Consider the following 18631-nt stretch of genomic DNA (forward strand, 5'->3'; position numbering starts at 1 on the left):
AAAAAGAAAGTGCAGCTTTATGGTTTCATGGACAAAAGAATTTCTTTGGCTGCAATATGATGAGCTAAATAACCAGGGCTGCACATAAGTGGTCCGCAGGTGTGCATTCGCTGTCAAAATAAAAAACACGCACAAGGGTTAGGGTTAAATTTAAAAACTGTACTTTTGAGTTAAAATATATATTTATAATTTTAATAAATGACAAATTAAAAAGGCATGAACATTTTTTTGTATCGGAAAAATATCGAACCGTGACACCAAAGTATCGAACCGAACCGTGAATTTTGTGTATCGTTGCACCCCTAATATATATATATATATATATATATATATATATATATATATATATATATATATATATATATATATATATATATTAGGGCTGCCACGATTAGTCGACTAGTCATGATTATGTCGACTATTAAAATCGTCGACGACTAATTTAATAGTCGACGCATCGTTTGAAGCTTTGTAAGATCACAAAGGACGCAGGAATGAGTAGTAGGATTTAAGAGTGTAATAACGGACTGAAACAGAAGATGGCAGCACTGCATGTACAAGGATGCCAGCTGCCGTTAAACCCCGAAGAAGAAGAAGCTGTGTCCCAGAATTCATAGCGCAGCCCAGCGCAGTTGTCAACAATGGCGGCAGCTAGTTAGTTTTAACTTTACTCTTATTATTCTTTCTGGGTCACAAAATAAACGTTTAACATATTTTCAGGCGAGAATGTAGCTGTGTAAACCTCAAATATCTGCTCAGTTTATCAAGACACCACATATTTTCAAAAGCGCTCCGACGTTTTCGGAGACGTCTGTTACCCACTAGCTCGTTAGCTAGGCGGGGGCAAGGCTAACTAGAGCCGTGAGAACACCGGACTCCCGGCAAATCGTTTTCAAACCCACCGCCGTCTTTCGCTAGTCAGGTTAAACATATATATAAGTCACTTAGATAACTTAAAAATGTTATTGTTTGGCTTTCTTTAGTATTTTATTTGTTCCTGAGTAAATCGGTTTGGCTGAGATTAAAGTTATAGTTTTTGCACAGCTAAAACTGTCAAGCAGACAGCTGATTATCAGAAGTGTGAGACGCTGGAGAATATACTCCGGTGTCCTGTTATATTTTAGAGAGCAAGGAGTTTATTAAACTTCACCGAAACAATCTGCAAATTTCATTAAAAATTAATAAACTACCATCTTGTCTTTATTTTTAGTTAGCACAAACACTTCAAGCTGTAAGCTAATGATAGTTATATAAGACCAGAATATATATATATATATATATATATATATATATATATACATACATATAATGTTTTTCCTCTACACCCCCCCCCCCCCCCCCCCCCCCCAATTTTTTTGCACATGTCGAGGAGCGTGTCAGGCTACATTTCACTGTGTGTTATACTTGTATAACTATGCATGTGACAAATAAAGAACCTTGAACCTTGAATCTTATCCCCAAGGGTGTATTTTTTAATGCTATAGGTATATATTTGTCAATTAGTTGAATGAAGCAGCATGGGTATGGATATGCAGCATGGACTAAATTTATCCAACTTTTATATGCCACTGTGCAGTTATGCCTAAGTGGGCATTCACCATTGTGACAATGTAAAAGATCATATATTGCGTACTTGATTAATCAGAAAAATGCCTTTGAAGCTTTTATAGATTTGAATTAATCATTATGCTTGAGCGCAGATTGAAATATTTGAAGGTTAAAACATTCCTTTTTACAGGTAAAAAACAAGTTTTTTTCCATGATTACCACTGTTTGTGTAGAAAGTATAACTACCAGACCACTTCTTTGTCCAGACTTCTCAGATTTTAAATAAAGTGGTAGCAAACGTGACTAAGTGATATATATTCTCTTCTAACACACTCGTTCTTTGTGTGTATGTTTTACATGGTTGAAGAGGCCAGTGTATGTAGAGCTTATGCACGATAGGGAACACAGCCAGGAGGGGCACATAGGGGTTGGGTGACTTAAATGGGGAAAAATCCAATTATTGTATCCGTCCAGAGGCAGGGTGAGCTTTTAGGGAGGGGAGCGATCTGTTATTACTCTTTCTCTTTTCTTTCACTCTTTTTTTCATCCTCTAATTCTAGGGTAAGGGGGTAACCTAAGAAAAGGGGGAGCCAAGTGGAGAGACATGAGGGTTACGGGCTGAGCTTGCTGTTAAAGTATGTCCTTGTAATTAGCTGAGTATTAGCAGTGGTGACAATGCAAGAGCGCTAGGCAGGGAAGCACCCTTTAACGCTCTACTCATTTCCTGAACTTAATCCCCACCGCTTACTGGTAATAGTGCGCAAGTGCACACGCATCTGGACACACACACAAACTCTCAGTCATGCACAAATTCACAAAATCAACTACTGGCTATAAAGGGAAAGAACTCCTTAAGCAAAGCTACACCCAACTGCTCACCTTCAATCACTATTGTGCTCAAAGTCATAATGACGCTGTACTGCAGGGACCTTCAGCACACATTTGCATGTGTGTCTGTGTGTGTGCGTGCACGTACATAAACATTTCAGCCTGCATCTGTACATTAGCATCAACTTGTGTTTAGATGCAGTGTGGCGACTGTTTACTTCTCGAGTGTCAAGAAGCTTCTAACACCCAACGGTACTTCAGGCGAGTCCCTGTTTCTTATTTCCTCCAGTCAACGGATGGAGGAGACAAGGGTACGGAAGCAAAAATCAATTACTTTCAATTAAATCAACCAGCAACTCTTTCAATGTGCCCCCAAGCCACTCAAGTCATACTTACAATACCTCCAACCCCCACTCCTACACTACAAAGTGACACACGCACAACAAACACATGTGCATACACACTAAGCCACATCCACTTACTGTGCGACTGTCTTTTTGTGTTTAGCGGTTAAATTATAGACTTAGAAACAATTGCTGTGAAGATGGCTAAAAATGCTGGACTTTTTTCCCCCCAATGTGTCATTTTTAAACTGTACAGAACATACAAAAGTAGCATTTAATTGTGCTTTGTGCATTTCATTTGGCTTATTTGAGGCATATTAACCAAACAATTTCTTATCGTCTATCAAAAACAAAGCCACACAAACAAAATGCTTGAAGAGAACAGCAACTCTGAAAATTGTTGTGGATATATATAGTGTGTCTATCTATCCTTCCTTCATAGATAGATAGTGAAACCAGCCTTTTTTGGAGCATGTTAAATGATGGTAGGTTGCTCATGAGAAGTGTATATAACACCAAGCTGACTTTATCTTATTTTTCATTATTATTATTATTATTTTGAATCGATTACATTGGACATAACAGGCTATTAGAATATCACACCATCCTTTTTAGAAAATAAGAAACTAAGAAATGTGGATTTTTTTGGAAATCGTAAGATATTCATGGATTTTTTGCTTGGGGTCTGGATTGACTCATATTCAGATCATATGGTTTATTGAATAAAATCTGAAGTGCCCTTTATATCTTATCATCATAATGTACAATGATAAAATAAGCAGAGATTAGAAAAACTGCTGGCAAAGGAGCAATTAAGCAACAGCTTTGAGAAATAAGAGACAATGAAAATAAGGGCATGTACCAATTGTGTTATATTGTAAAGAAGCTCGTGTAGCAGTCTTGCTTCACATTGATTTTTGTTCCATTAGCTTAAATCAAAATCGTAAGAGACACCTGAGCTCAGTCCAGAGCACACCAGTAGAGAACCATTTCTATAGAGAGCATGTTATAAACAGCGCAGAGGGGGACCGCAAACCTTGTCATTGACACAACAGTCTGAGAGAGCATACTATGTGTGTGTCTGTGTGTGTATGTCAGCCAGCTCCCAGTCTAGCGCTATTGTCTAACAAGGTCTAATTAGCACTATGGCACAATGAATTAGCATAATTATGCAAACAGGGCTCCGCTAAAGGCCTGGCACAAGGGGAGGCTACGGGGGGCACCTATTACAACACACACGCACATGTGCAGCTTCAAACGTGTGCACACACACAAACACAGTCACTAAGAACACTTAGACACTGGTATAAAACATTAAACACACATACATAAAGGTGACAGTGCCTCTGAATACAGAAAACACACAGATACAAACATACCTGTCCACCACTTCAACAGAGAGTGACAATAACACAAGCCTGCACGTGCACTGTTCAATGGCCTATTTGATAGGCTATTTATGTATCTAGTACGTTCTGTATGCTGATACCCCTCTTATCTTTCCAAATACATCCTCCAGTCATAAACAGCCCCCATACCACCACAAACATCAGAAATCGGCTCTCCACAACCCTCCCTCAAACACTCAAACATTCAGGGTTTATAGTATTTACCAGCAGGGGTGATAGGTGAAGTCTGTGGGAGATAATAGGGATGACTGAGAGGCTGAAAGGCTAGTAGTCATTTAGACAATGACAGCTGTAGTGAAGAAGCTTCTATTAGGCTTCATTAGGACGCTAGGCTCTTGATTATATGCACACACAATCTTACTGTCACTGTTTCCAGTGCTTCAGAGGACATTGTATTGACTTACATTCATTTCCTGCTGACATATCTTAACCATAACCACAACCGCTATATGTATAACACTAAACCTTATCTTAACCAAACCCTGACCTTTATCATGTCTTCCACCTAAAATGTATTGATTTATATAATGGAGTCTTGCTTTTTGTCCCCAAACAATTTGTGTAACCCACAAAGTGGCAATACAAACAGATTTGCATCCTGACAGAACGTGTAATGCTATAAGTACTGGCACATACACACAAGAAAAATTAGTGTGTGTGTCCATACAAGCACTTTGGTTTGTCACAGTGACCTTTGCTTGAAACATTAACCCAACAAGTGACCCCACAGCCCAACAAGCCCTCTTACCAAAAGCCCCGCGACGTCAACAAGCTTTATCCAAACCCTCTTAAAGACACACACACATTCACACATCCTGTGCCCCGAGGGGCATGAATTGTGTGCTAAAATCCTGACCCCTTAGCCGGAAACAAGCACTGCTAAAACTCCTAACGACACCCATACAAAGCTTTCTAACAATTACAAGCTAAAGAACCGGGAAGGTCAGGAGTTCAGAGTTCAGATAGTTAAAAGTGATCAAGTCCAGACTGAAATAGTCCCAATCATACAATGAAAAGACATAACAAGCAGCAAATGTTACTGCAGATTCATGACCTCTGGATAACCACCAGATGGGGTGCTTTCTATGTATATATTTTACCAAGTGAACGTCACGTTCCAGTCACCTGTCAAGTATGTGCCATCTTTAGGATATGTAGGAAGAGCCATTCACAAGTCCTGGTCTGACTGATGTCATTCCACAGAAAACAAACCTGAACCCACTCCGTTCCAAAAAAAAAAGAAAAAAGGTAGTAGTAGGTCAATGATTTCTGATTTTGTGGAAAAAGATATTAAAGCAGCTATTTAGGTTTGCCATTTTAATTCTCTTACTTTTATTTTATTGTGCTCACTTAGGTAGTTTCTTGAGTCCACTTGCCTTGTTGTAGTGTTAGAAAGGTAGTTATACCAGCATTTTCCACTAATATTAATGCATATATACATTATAGGAGACAGATTAGCCACCTGTCTAGATTGTACCCCACCTCTCACTCTATGACAACAGGGATAGGTTCCAGCACAACCCAAACACAAGCTTGAAGAAAGGAAACTGTATCATCCCATATATTAAAAATGGTACATTATTTAAAAGTTATCCATAATACAATTGTCATAACCTAAATTCTTCACTGAGAAGCCTTGCAAGGTCCACTGGTCTTAAAATGAAAGTACTGACTTTATCTTCGCCTTAAGAAACAATATATTGTTCAATATACTGTGGGATAAATACAATAGCTGGGACAGAGGGTCACGCTGAGAGGGGGGGTAGCAATTTTAAGCTGAGTCCACACATTTTGGAAGCAGTGTGCTAATCCGGCCAGGCTTTTTAGCCCGCTATTCAGGAGGACAAGGACCCCTAGGATTTGGGCTTGTCCACACCTCAGGGGTAGGGGATTATCAAGACAGCAGGAAAGGTGGAGAGGGAGTGATGGTGGGTGAAATGAATATGTGTTAATTAGCACAGTAGCAGTAGATTCTCTAAGTATTGTCCCTGCCTGTATATCTTTGTGACGAGCACACATAAGTAAGTATGTGTGTTTGTGTATTTTAGAGAGGTTTCTCTCTGACTCCCGCCCTCAAAAATATACCCCAGAGCTTTGACAGGGTCACCTCTGGGCCTTTCAGTGCCTCCTCTCAACCAGTCCTAATTGATCTCACGCATTACTAGCCCCAAACATGGGATGGAGAACAGGAGGGAGATGGCTGCCCTATTGTTTGACGAGTGAGGTCCCGTTGCTGGTGGCTCTCTACTCCTTTCTACACACACACACCCACACACACACACCTCCGGCATGCCCACCCACCATCTCCCCCTTTTCCTCTTCTATGCTCTCATCTCCGGCTGTGCTAATCCACTGACCAAGTCAGGAACTCAGTTACCCATCTGGCAAAGCATGACTCCAGCTGGGAAGACAGAGAGGTGGAGGGGTAGAAGGAAGAAAGGGGAGCAATGGTGAGAGGGGAAAATTGAGAAAGAGGAATGTGGATGAGGGGGTATGCTCTAAGTAGTTGGAGATTTCTTATGTGAAGGAGAAAGCCTTTATACAAGTTACTACTTTATATATACTCTAAAGAAGGAAAAGAATGAAAAAAAGAGCGAATGAGGTATCTGCAAACCAGAAAGAGCGGTGAAGTGGAGTGGAACAATCCAAAAACATGATGACCTCTTCTTTTTCACTCTCCAAAGAAAAAAGTATTGATCCTCTTGTCTCCTTGTGGAGAAAAAGGATTACCCATTCTAGCAGGTTGGAATGAGAGTTGCTACTGAGCTCTGTCATTACTAATCTGATTCCAGTGTGCAGTGAAGTAGCCTCTAGCCATGGCATTCACCCCTGACTCCCGTGGAACCATCTGGCTGAGTAGCACTAACCCATGACCTTTCTCTAACCAGTCACATGCCTGGGAAGATGGAGCTTCACAAAAAGCTGTATAAAATGGCTCAAAGTGAACAAGAAGCACATATATTGAACATGATACTTACAAATCCCTTGTTCATATTGCAATAAGACATTTGTTCCTGTCATGTTGCTGCAATATTTTTAATATTGAGGTATAGTTAAAGAGATCTTTTTACTAATATAGACAAAACATTCATGTTATATTTTGGGCAAGTCACGGATTGTGCAAAATGCATTGATAATTGTAAGAAACAACTGCAGTTACAGTAACTGTGCATATAAAGAATTGCCTGAAATCACATTTTGGAGAAAAAAAATCCAAACTGTAGCTGAAATGCCGCTGTGGTTAAAAACACAGTGCTACAATACATCAACAAGAAACTGTACAGAACAGCCTGAATTAAAAAAAAATCAGAAGTAAACCCACTTCTGATAGTCTAACACTTTAAAACAGTTTCAAAGAATGAAGGTCAGAGCGAGTGAAGTGACCACTCCATATCATGGAGCATGTGCAAATCCCTCCTTGACTCATGGTCTTTCCTTTCTCCCAAACCACTCATCAGTGTCGACTGAAGCAATAAGACTGCAACCCACTTTACTTCTAAAGGACATCTGAAGGTAGTTGGGAGGAATGAGCACATGATAAATCACTGTAGAAGCAGCACACAAGAGACACACTCCAATTCAGAGAGAGGGAATCAAACCACCTGCATCAAACCATCAATCAAACACTAACAGAACACAGCATGAGGTTAACCCAAACTTGTAGCGTGGGTGTGCTTGTGTGTCAAGGATAAAAGCCAGGGAGCACTATGGGTAAAATGAACTCCGCTGTGAACACAATCATATGCATGCTCTGATAAACACTCAAACACATTACAAAGACAATGCCTAGTAAGATAAAGCATGTACTTACAGACATTACCGGTGTTGTCAAAACTGTTGAGCACTTCATTAACTCTAAGAGGTCCCATGTTATCCCTTAGAGATACAAAAATATAAATGATTATGCAGCACGCTTGGAACATAAACTATCCTTTTTTATATAGATGATAGATGAAGAAGACTAAAGTGCAAATTTACCATTCTGAGCTTTGTTCAATAGCAAAAGCATCAAAAAGTGAATACTAATTAGGTTTGTCATATATTTACATATCTCTGACACAGCTATTTTGCAGAAAAGCATTGGGCTGTATTTTTGCTACATCTGAAATTATTCCTTTTTTAAATCTGCTTTTAATTTAAAATTGAAACATGTTTTAGATATTTTCTTTCCACCCACATGACCAAAGCTTTGTGGTACTTCATATATACTTCTCTTTGTTTGTTTTTCTTTGTTTGTTCAACTCAACTTTACTAAAGTCTTTACTTTTGATGACACAAGATAAATAACATTGTAAAAAATATTCACAGTAGTTTTTAACTAGTATAATATTGCAGGATTACAAAATGGCCCTTTGTGTTTTGCAGTGTCACTGTGCTTTACAAATGCCAGAATGAAACAAGAGCCTTATGTGGATCCATTCATGTGTGTGTACCTAAGTAAGGCACTGTACTCAGGAAAGTAGACACTTCTGTACTCCACCCACTGGTCATCTGAGGTATCACTGTGGTCTCGTGCCACAAGCCTTTTTCTGCTGAAAAGGTCAAATGTGGCAAACCTGCGAACAGACACTTGTTTGACCTCCGGACTCTCCACCTGCTTCTGACGCAACACCTGTGACAAGAAAATAAGAAAGTGGAAATAAATACAGCCTTCCTCCAGTCCAAAAGACAAGAGGTCTTTTGGGATTAGTATAACATTTAAATATGGTGACAAATGATCTGTTGTTTACAGTAAATCCTTGACAGTATTTATTATGTTTAATACATTTTTTCAGAAAGAAAACACAAAGGATTGAGTTTGGTTTTTGAGTACAGTAGTGAAGTGTTAGCAACTTTGCCTAACAGCAAGAAGATCCTGGGACATTTTTGTGTGGAATTTGCATGTTCACCCTTGTCACTCCATGGGCTCTCTCCACACAATGTGACAAATGTGTTATTGTACACAGTAAATCCATGAAAGTATTCATTATGTTGCATAAATGTTTTAGAAAGAAAAGACAAAAAATCAGGTTAAGTATTATGCTTACTACTATACTACTACATACAACATACTGTATATGGAAAACACAGTACTATGCAATATGCAGTCCATACAATTTCAGTTTATTACTGTTCAGGAAAAAGTGCCAAAAAGTAGTCTGGGGCTTTTTGCACCTCCTGGAGGGAGATATTTTTGTCAGCCAAATGTAAGGGCTGCATAATGTCCATGTAAGGGAACAGTTACTGCTCTAGTGCGTGCAAGGTTTTCAGAAGTTTTGGGGAGGGGAAAAGATGGCTTTCAAGTGTTAACAAAGCTACTGTTACCAGCAAAGCTGTGAAGCCGATGTGTTATACAATAATTCAGGCAATACTGTATGTTAAAGCAGATCAGCAGAAAAAAGACTGCTGTACTGTAATTAGTATATCATTATACTTATTATTATACTTATTATTAAGTGCTGGATTATCAGATTGTACAGAAACTGCCCCCTCCTTTTGGGGCAAGAAAGTAAATACAGTGCAGTTCATGATCCTTTTAAAAGTTAAGTAAACAATAGAGTTTTTGGGAAGCGTGACAGGGAACTCTGGGTTCCCATCATCTTTGTTCTTCCTTCAGGGACAGCAGTGCAATCATGAGAGTTCTGTGCTTGCATACCTGTCTCAGCAGAGTCCACCTGGCTCGTGCGACAGCAGTATTTCTACAGGTCCCTGACCGGGAGGCGCGGGAATCAGCTGCGCGAGTGTCTTCGTGAATATTTTTCCCCAAAGGTGACGCCGGCTCGGTCCTTTCTGCAGCACCAGAAGAGTCCCTGTCCATTTTATCTTCGTACTTCTGGTAGGAGATAAACCCGTAAGCATTTGTTTAAATCCTGTTTATGCAGCTGTCACAGTTACAGCGGTGCGGTAATACAAAAAAATAAGGCTTTTTTTCTATAGCGACGCAGAAATGATCACATACACCGCTTCACTGTCATCACCTGTTACACCCACAAAGGATGCATGCTACTTCCGTACACTTTTGCAAGTCCAGGCATGTTAAACGATCGCGCTCGATTTCACAATTATAACTGAGGGCTGCTCACAAACGGATTTGATTAGTTTTGCCTGGCATTGCTCGCTACGTCATCAAGCGGGTATTCGTTTAGGAAATCGTACATGTGCCTGAAAATGTTCTCGCTGGCTGTTGTGCGTAGCTGAAGAATTAACGTAGAAGAAAGCAGCGAGGATTATAGGGCAATTAAAATGCCCTAACTGTCGCAAATGTGACCAACTGTACCTGATAGTAACCGGTAGCTAATTAAAATCACGCAAACGTCGCTGTCACCGGCTCATTTTATCTCATTAACGGTTAAACATTTGTCATGGCGTGTATATCGACTTTGTTTTTCTTATCTGCTCGTGTTCCGATGCAATTTCGGGTAAAATTCTGGGAGCTAACCGCTTGTAAACGGAAAACATGGCTCTCCTGGTCCCTTCAGCGTTGTTGCTCGTCGGTAAGGAGTTCATTCAACGTTAAAGATGCTGTTTTTACTTACCTTTGGCTTGGTGCAGGATTACACGCTGGTCTCCCGTCTCGCTGATAACGCTAACTCATTCATTATTGAAAACCGTGTCTTTCTGCCGGGTTGACAAAACTAGTCTTGTAAGGAGACACAGATAAGGGCATAGTGCTGAAATTGACACTCTGAATCTGGCTCGCTGTGCTGGCAAACGCCTCCTATGTGTTTTGTTATGCATGTGTTTATGTGAGTACTATATAAATATGCCCAAAGCTCTTCTATCCAAATGGTTAGAATTTTAAAATAACTTTAGATTCAAATTGGATCATTTATGAACGCAGTCATTTATTTATAAAAGCCTTTCCTACATTGCCATCACTATCATTGTTTTAAATAAGAATTAGCCTATTGGTTTGACAAGACAAATATAAAGTCGTATGGGACTATTTTGTCTACTGTCAGCTGCTCCCTTTAGGTGTCACCACAGTGGCCTCCATCTCACCCTATCCCTGTCACACCAGCCCTCTGCATGTCCTTCTTCTCTACATCCAGGAATCGTCTCTTTTCCCCTTGCCTGTCAGCTCCATATTCATCATCCTTTTTGCCACTATATTTACTGTATCTCCTCTGCACATGTCCAAACCATCCCAGCCTTGCCTCTCTGACTTTGTCTCCAAACTGCTCAATCTGAGCTGTTCCTCAAATGTACTCATTACTAATCTTGTTAATCCTGGTCATTCCCAGTGGAAATCTTATCATCTTCAGCTCTGCCTCCTTTCCTTTTGCTAGCACCACCCTCTCCAAACCATGCATCATAGTAGATCTTGCTACCATCTACTAAACCTTCTCTTTCACTCTTGCTGCTATCCTTCAGTCACAAATCACCCTTGATATATCGTGCCCAGCCACTCCACCACACCTTCACTTTTTCCTTCACCTATCTTTGTGTGTGGACTGTTTTTCGTTTTGGATGGTTTACCCCAGGTGTTTAAACTCTACCTTCACTCATCTTCTCTTCAGTGTTACACCTGTCTCTTTCTCACTCAGATACATGTATTCTGTCTTGTTTCTGCTGACCTCTTCTCCCCAAAGCATACCCCCACCTCTCCAGGCTCTCATCTACCTGCTTCAATACAGCCAATCACACTGGGGAATTTATAAACTCAAGAATGTGATCATAATAGATCTTAATTTTGAGTGTTTCTGCACAAAGTGTTTTAATTACACCTCTAAAATGAATTTGTTTGTGAATTTGGATTATATTTTCTTTCAAACAGAAGCATTAAGTAATCAAGGATGAAAAAACACTGGGGTGACTTCATTATAATTTGTGGTTTATCAAAGTATATGTAGCCAGTCATGTTCAAATAAAAGCAGTATACTTTAACAGTGATTCACTCAAATTTAGCTTAAGATTTATAATATTTTTTTTCTAATACTATTCAAATTAGGATAATTAGTTTTGTAACAAATAGCAGACCAAAATTACTGAAAGAAATTTAAATATCTGTTTAAAAGTCAGGTTTTTTTTGCATACAATTGAAAACTGTAACTAATGACATCATAGCATCTATTTTTTAATAAATTCCATCATTGATTAAAAAAAAAAAATCAGTATAGATTTAATAAACACAATTAGAGCAATAAACATATCTTCTGGTGTTTTGCTCACTTCAGAGTTAAACAGTCACGTTTCCCGAAACTTAAGTTTTATCATTGAACACTTTTCATGTCACCTCCTTGTCAATCCTTAGAATTACACAAAAACAGACATTGTTAGGCAGCCAGGTTATCTAACAATGACTTGCTGAACATAGCGATTGTATCTTTAACTATTGCTCACACTATAAGTACAGTAGTGCTTTGCTTACTCAAAAAGACTGTGACACTTCAATAAATAGGTGGAGGAATATTGCAGTAATTTTTGAAGCTGTTTTATTTTAGGATACTTCGTTATCATCGTCTGACCATCTAAGCTCCGGACTCGAGAGGTACAGGGACTTACAGAAGTATTTCAGGAGGAGATTAAAGGATGCATACCACAGGTTCTCCAATATACCTGATTACTCAGTGGTGAGGATGCCCTTTTGTTTTGGATTTGTCTATTTTATAATGATTTTGAATATTATCTTAGTGGGACTGATGGACAACAATAAATATGACTTGTTTGGCAATTGAGTTTCTATATCATGAAAAGGATTATTTGGTAGCCTCAAATTATGTTAATCATATCTGTTGTTGTTATTTATCTTGTCAAAGGTCTCTGGACATCACCATTTATATTTCACTGAAGAAGATGGGATATACAGAATGGACAAGAAACAGAGTAAGCAGCAAACATGATGAGGGTCTTTAAACCGCTCATGTTCGCAGCTCTGAAAGCCTAAAGTTTAGCAGCAGAAGACTTTTTTCTCAACAGGATTTTTTTTTTTTCTACTATATCCCTGTTACTGCATGTGCAACTTTTTATGCAGTCCATCATTAGAAATCTTTCCAACTTATTTCTTCTGTGTTTAGGTCACCTGGAGCCAGAGCAGGTGTTGAATCTAAGACAAATCTCTGGAGAGTTGGAGAAGACGGGACTTGAAAATAATAAGAGAAAGCAAAGATTTCAGTGGACGGTCCAGAGAATCCGTCTATCCCCACAGGAAAGGCATCTTGCAGCGTCGCTAAAATGTACTCACACGGAAGAGCTGAGGTAAATCAAACAAGGCATTTTAAACTACTGTACTTACTGAATTAGAAAGAGGATGTTAATTTTGTGATGAATCAGGTGTGTGGTCGTGAGGCTTGAAAGGAGAAGATTCCTACCTCTGCATCCCCAACATGTGACACTAACCCTGGAGAAAGTCTTTAGCTTTGGTAATTTTTTGCACAATAAAAATTCATTTCAGTTGTGTTACAGGTAAGAGCACTGATGTAAAACTTAAAATACTGCATATTATTGTGTGCATGTGTGAAGAGTGGGCCACAGATGAGATACTATTTTACTCGACTCTGGAAGGTCTACGTTCCAGCGCAGTGTTTCGTCTGGATCTCACCTCCAGTGGAAGCAGGATAACCTCTGTATTTGAGGAAATGCAGCCTGAGTAAGTGTAAGCGATGCAGCATGTAAGCTGCGTCTACTCCCACACCATCTCTAATTGACCTGCTGACATCTCCCCAGTGTGTTTGTGGAGGTTGCCCTGACCAGAGACCGACAGATCCTGACCATCAACTGTAACAGCAGGACAAGTTCAGAGGTGCTGCTAAGTGATATAGCAACATCAAATTTAGATCCATTTGTGGTTCAGCCACGCCAGCTCAATCTCCTGTACCACGTGGAGCACTGGAGAGGTCGGCTTATTATACTGGCAAATACAGGGCTTGGACAAGAATATCAGGTATAGTGTGTCCCGTGTGTGTGTGTGTGTGTGTGTGTGTATATATATATTAGTATTTTTAGATTTTACATGAGTGATTGCCCATCATTACCAAGGAAACCTGGATAAGTGTTTGGTCCTATAGTGACAATATAAGGAATAATGCAGACAAAAATACACATATATAAATACATAATGACTAGCAGAACTTACCAGGTATAATTCAGACTCAGGCATGAATGCAGTGTACTCTGTAACTACAGGAGTATACCTGCTTTTACCTACTGTTCACTTTCTCTTCAAATGCACATGGAAAACAAAATGTCAGAAGTTAAAATGGTTTAAAAAGGTTTCTGTCTTTTGACATGCTATAATTTTCCTTATGTTCTGTTTCAATTGGTCTCTATTCACAACTTGCTCTATTAACTTACCAGTAGTATTTTACAGAGTGCTACATTTAATATCCAGTTAAAACATTGATTTTCAGTGAAGGAGATTCATCTTTCCATTTAATTTCCAGGTGGTTCAGGCTCCTGTCTCAGAGCCATCAATGGATTCCTGGGTCTCTTTGTTTGCGCCTGAACCTGGCACTACAATTAAAGACATGGACGTGGTTGGAGACCATTGTGTGTTGGTTGCAAGAACGCCAGTTAGTGAACTAGCTCTCATTGTGGTCCCTCTGATCCACCCCAAGAATGCATACATAGTACAGGTAATTATTACACAATTTCTTACATACTTATGTGCTTGTTAGCGTTTGAGACTTTAACCACCTTTTGGTTGTTCTTAGTCTTTACTTTTTGTAATTTTATGGGTTTGTGGTTTAGTGTTATTAATATATTCTCAAATCTTTTTATTTCTACACTCATGCTAAAGCTTCCATCCTGGGCTTGTGCCATTAAAACCAAGAAACCAGGCTTGGCTGACCAACAAAATATGCTAGAATTCCTGATATCCTCTCCAGTCCATCCGCCGGTTCCATACTGTCTACACCCTGAGAATGGGCTCCTTTTATCAGGCACTGGAGATGGATCCTCCCCAGAGAACCAAGCTGATTATATCACTACGCGCTTGGAGGCCTGCAGCCAAGTGAGGAAACTTGAAATATAATTTGCGCAAATAATAAGACAATCTCAGCAGGGCTCTAAGCATTTAGCATTTATCACCATACAGAGAAGGGCATTTTGTGCTTCTTCATACATCATCACCTAACACAGAGGCGTATAATTGTAACAAATTTTATAGACTTATTTTTAGATAATTTACCATTAATTCCTTTAGTCTGAAAGTGCATCTCTGTGTGTTTTTGTAGGACGGTACCTTTGTGCCTGTGACATTGTTTCATACAGTACCTGTGGAGCATTTGAGACAGGCACCGCTGCTGGTCCATGTCTATGGTGCTTATGGCAGAGATCTTAACATGGAGTTCTACCCAGAGAAAAAAGTGATGCTGGAGCAGGGCTGGGCTCTGGCCTACTGCCATGTCAGGTATAATGTCACTCCTCTAGGAAGCTAACCAAACCCTGTTGGCTCAAAAAGTTATGATGAGAGACATGCTTTATATGACCAAAATGACAGGGAAATGACAGACAAGTCATTGTCGTCATAGGGGGCAAGTGAAATATGTAATTCAAACTTTGTGCTCCCCATGAGTTGAAGTAACTTGTTCTTTGCTTTTACACTCTGTAGAGGTGGAGGGGAGCGTGGCCTTTTTTGGCACAGACAAGCCTGCGTGGGAGGGAAGCGGAGAGGAGTTGAGGACCTCCAAGCCTGTCTCCATCACCTTTTCTCCTTAGGAGTCTCCTCTCCTTCTCTCACCGCTCTTACAGCCTGCAGTGCTGGGGCTGTGCCAGTGGGAGCTCTGTGCAACAGACACCCACTATTGATGCGGGCTGTCACCCTGCAGGTAAGAAATTAAATCGTTGGAGGTTTTGTGCTTAAACCCTGAACCATACAACATTGTTGTTAAATTGACCAAAATGATGAATATTCTTGACTAAGTCTCTCTATAGTTACTTGTAGTAAAAATGTGAGCTAAACACTTCCAAAACCACACCTTTTCCTGTTTTCAGGCTCCATTTCTGGATGTGTTAGGGACTATGGAGGATCACAGCCTGCCTCTAACTTTAGAGGATAGAGATGAATGGGGGGACCCAGTGGGAAACCCAGAACACAGACATATCATCACCTCCTACTGTCCCCTTCACAACATCACTCCTCAGGTATGGAGAGGAAAACAGAATATAAAAATAAAATGCAGCTATATTTTTCTTAACTGGCTTAACAGAAAATAGTCTTTTTGTTTGTGTTACCACTTCATGTAATGTTTTGCTTTATACATTTGTTTGCATTAGCACATACGTGTTTCAATCACCTCAATCATAGTTGAATGCTGATCAAATGCATTGACGGATGCTTTGAGCAGGTAAGAAACTGCAGGTGAGTCCCAACCTTTCTGGGACTCAGTCTTACCTGTAGGTGGACCAGGTTGGTGTATTTGATTTCAAATTTCCAATGCAATAAAAATTGTCCTGTACCTAATGCGAGGTAACTGACATCTATTTCATGTTTGGTTTAATTCCATGAAACACTGTAGGGACGCATTTAGGGCCATTGATAATTAATACATTTGGTAAACATAATGTAAACTACAGTATGTAATTTAAAATGCGTGTGTGTGTGTGTGTGTGTGTGTGTGTCTGTGTTTGTGTGATACAGCATTACCCATCGATGCTGCTGACAGCCTACAGTGGTGACAACATGGTTCCTCTGGCAGGCGTCTTTAAATACACTGAACAACTAAAGAAAGCCGTTCATACACACTCCAGCATGAAGCCAAAGTCAGGTAATCAAGTCATTTCTCCAAGTATGAAGCCATGCATATTATTGTGTGTTTGAGTACCTCATTCTATGGGGGTGTGCATTTGTCTTTGTGTGCATCTCAGCATACATTGTCCTCGTCTTTTTAGGAGTAATTTCTGCATGATCAGAGGTTTTAATAGCATAGGGTCATCCCCCAATAGTAGTTTCAGTGTGCATGTTGGGAGAGGTAGCAGTAGCAGATGCATGGCTATCTGTCAGGGGGAGTGCTAACAGCATTTAAGTTGATGACCAAAATGTTGCATAGGTCACCTTGTAGTAAAGCTTGCCTGTGTGTGTGTGTGTGTGTGTCTGTGTCTGTGAGTGTGCGTATGTGTGTGTCTGTGAGTGTGCGTATGTGTGTGTCAGCTAATTGCTCTAATTTCCCCCTGACAGGCTCTTTCTCCCTCTCACTTATAATCTCCCTTCACCACGTTGGTGGTACTCCTTATTTACACCCCTCTCTCTCGCACTGCCTCCTCTGCTCCTGTTTCAAATGCACACATTATCTCTCTCCGTTACCCTCGCTCACTTTTCTGTTGTTCACACATACACCAGGCAGCTTAAGTGTCTGTGTATATGTCTCCCTAATCTGTCTCTCTCTGTTCTCCGGAGTCTTTGATAAAGTGCTGATGGCATAGACACATCCAGGCGGGTGGGCAGGCCCATTAGCATGGTAAAGAGATAGTGTATCAGAGCAAGAGATTAGACGCCACAGACTGGGAGCTGTCAAGGTCAAGACCGCACTTGTGAAACAGTCCATACCACAGAGACAGGGAGGGGAGGCAGGGGGATATCAGATGGGAGGATAAATGAGTGAAAGCAAAGACAGAAGACTGAAAAAGATGATTTGGGGGGGAAATGGGCAGAGAAGGGGAGCAGAGAAAAGAACATTTTAAAGAAAATGTTAATTTTAAGTATTGTCTTCTGCCCGTACTTGGCTCTTGAATCTCTTTGTGTACGTTTAATTTTAGAGTGTAAACCAGCACCAAACATAGCTCTGAATATCCAACCTGGAGCAAATCACCTTGGAACAGAAGACTTTGAGCTAATGCTGGAGGAGGTAAATTAATTTTCCTGAAGCTGAAACCTTCTTGAAAAGATCGATGTTTTTATTTTGCAGTCTTTTTAAGGACAAATTATCTGAAAATTGGACACAAATATTTTCTGGTATGAGACATTTTTACTTTCTGAAAATTATGAGTTCTTAATGTCCCATCAGAATGCACACCAACACTGAGACATGAAATATTAGTAAGCACAGAGCAAGCGCTTGATTGCAATATACTATCTGTCTCACAGCTTTAAAATTGAGGTACAAAGTCAGTTAAATTAAGGAGTCCTTTTACCTGTAGATGTGATTTTGTTTATTACAAATGCACCATGACGTCATGTACGTGTGTGATAAACAGCCAAATCTGAGAAAGCCTTCTTAATATATAATCTATAATTTGCCTTATGAATGTAAAAGTTTGAGTTTTAGCACTTGGATGGGTGATGACAGATACATACTGTTTGTTGTTTTTTATTCCATAACAAAGGAAGCCCTCAAGCTTGCATTTCTGTACATGGAGCTTGGCCTGGACCCTCCTCGGCCTCCACGCAAGCGGAGAAGATAGCGAGGCTATGAAGAAGCAGTCGGGCATGAAAAACAGAGCATCTTCCATCACGGCAACTAGACAGACTGGTGCCCAAATCTAATAATAATAACAGCAATTACACTTTCAAAGATAAGAAATCACTACCTTCTAGAGGAAACACCAGAGAAAAATCTTAATGCTTTGATGGTTTCTGTAATACAG

At 39.9% G+C, this 18631-nt stretch overlaps 2 protein-coding genes across 5 annotated transcripts in view; one reads left to right on the plus strand and one right to left on the minus strand.

Moving 5' to 3' along the window:
* camkmt (calmodulin-lysine N-methyltransferase) overlaps window positions 1–10789 on the minus strand; it is a 121311-nt gene extending 110522 nt beyond the window's left edge. The window contains exons 1-4 of one of the 2 annotated variants that reach the window (XM_085427576.1): window positions 10645–10789; window positions 9765–9941; window positions 8563–8741; window positions 7941–8005 (exon numbers count right to left, since the gene is read on the minus strand). In XM_085427576.1, coding sequence (XP_085283702.1) covers window positions 7941–8005; window positions 8563–8741; window positions 9765–9926 — 406 coding nt within the window. In that variant the 5' untranslated portion in view covers window positions 9927–9941; window positions 10645–10789. Of the gene's footprint in view, window positions 1–7940; window positions 8006–8562; window positions 8742–9764; window positions 9942–10067; window positions 10091–10644 lie in introns of those variants that run through there. The other variant, XM_085427577.1, reaches the window with a different exon arrangement.
* prepl (prolyl endopeptidase like) overlaps window positions 1–18508 on the plus strand; it is a 20460-nt gene extending 1952 nt beyond the window's left edge. The window contains exons 1-15 of one of the 3 annotated variants that reach the window (XM_085427573.1): window positions 9806–9944; window positions 12553–12681; window positions 12868–12934; window positions 13126–13306; window positions 13382–13470; window positions 13571–13697; window positions 13775–13991; window positions 14491–14682; window positions 14847–15059; window positions 15283–15458; window positions 15660–15876; window positions 16043–16192; window positions 16689–16815; window positions 17804–17892; window positions 18371–18508. In XM_085427573.1, coding sequence (XP_085283699.1) covers window positions 12919–12934; window positions 13126–13306; window positions 13382–13470; window positions 13571–13697; window positions 13775–13991; window positions 14491–14682; window positions 14847–15059; window positions 15283–15458; window positions 15660–15876; window positions 16043–16192; window positions 16689–16815; window positions 17804–17892; window positions 18371–18448 — 1872 coding nt within the window. In that variant the 5' untranslated portion in view covers window positions 9806–9944; window positions 12553–12681; window positions 12868–12918 and the 3' untranslated portion in view covers window positions 18449–18508. Of the gene's footprint in view, window positions 1–9805; window positions 9945–10232; window positions 10603–12552; window positions 12682–12867; window positions 12935–13125; window positions 13307–13381; window positions 13471–13570; window positions 13698–13774; window positions 13992–14490; window positions 14683–14846; window positions 15060–15282; window positions 15459–15659; window positions 15877–16042; window positions 16193–16688; window positions 16816–17803; window positions 17893–18370 lie in introns of those variants that run through there. The other 2 variants (XM_085427571.1, XM_085427572.1) reach the window with 2 other exon arrangements.
* The last annotated feature ends 123 nt before the right edge of the window (window positions 18509–18631 follow it).

The sequence above is a fragment of the Rhamphochromis longiceps genome, linkage group LG13 (assembly GCF_057381845.1).
Source record: "Rhamphochromis longiceps isolate RC_006_pf linkage group LG13, R_longiceps_female_GT1.1, whole genome shotgun sequence".
NCBI lineage: Eukaryota > Metazoa > Chordata > Actinopteri > Cichliformes > Cichlidae > Rhamphochromis > Rhamphochromis longiceps.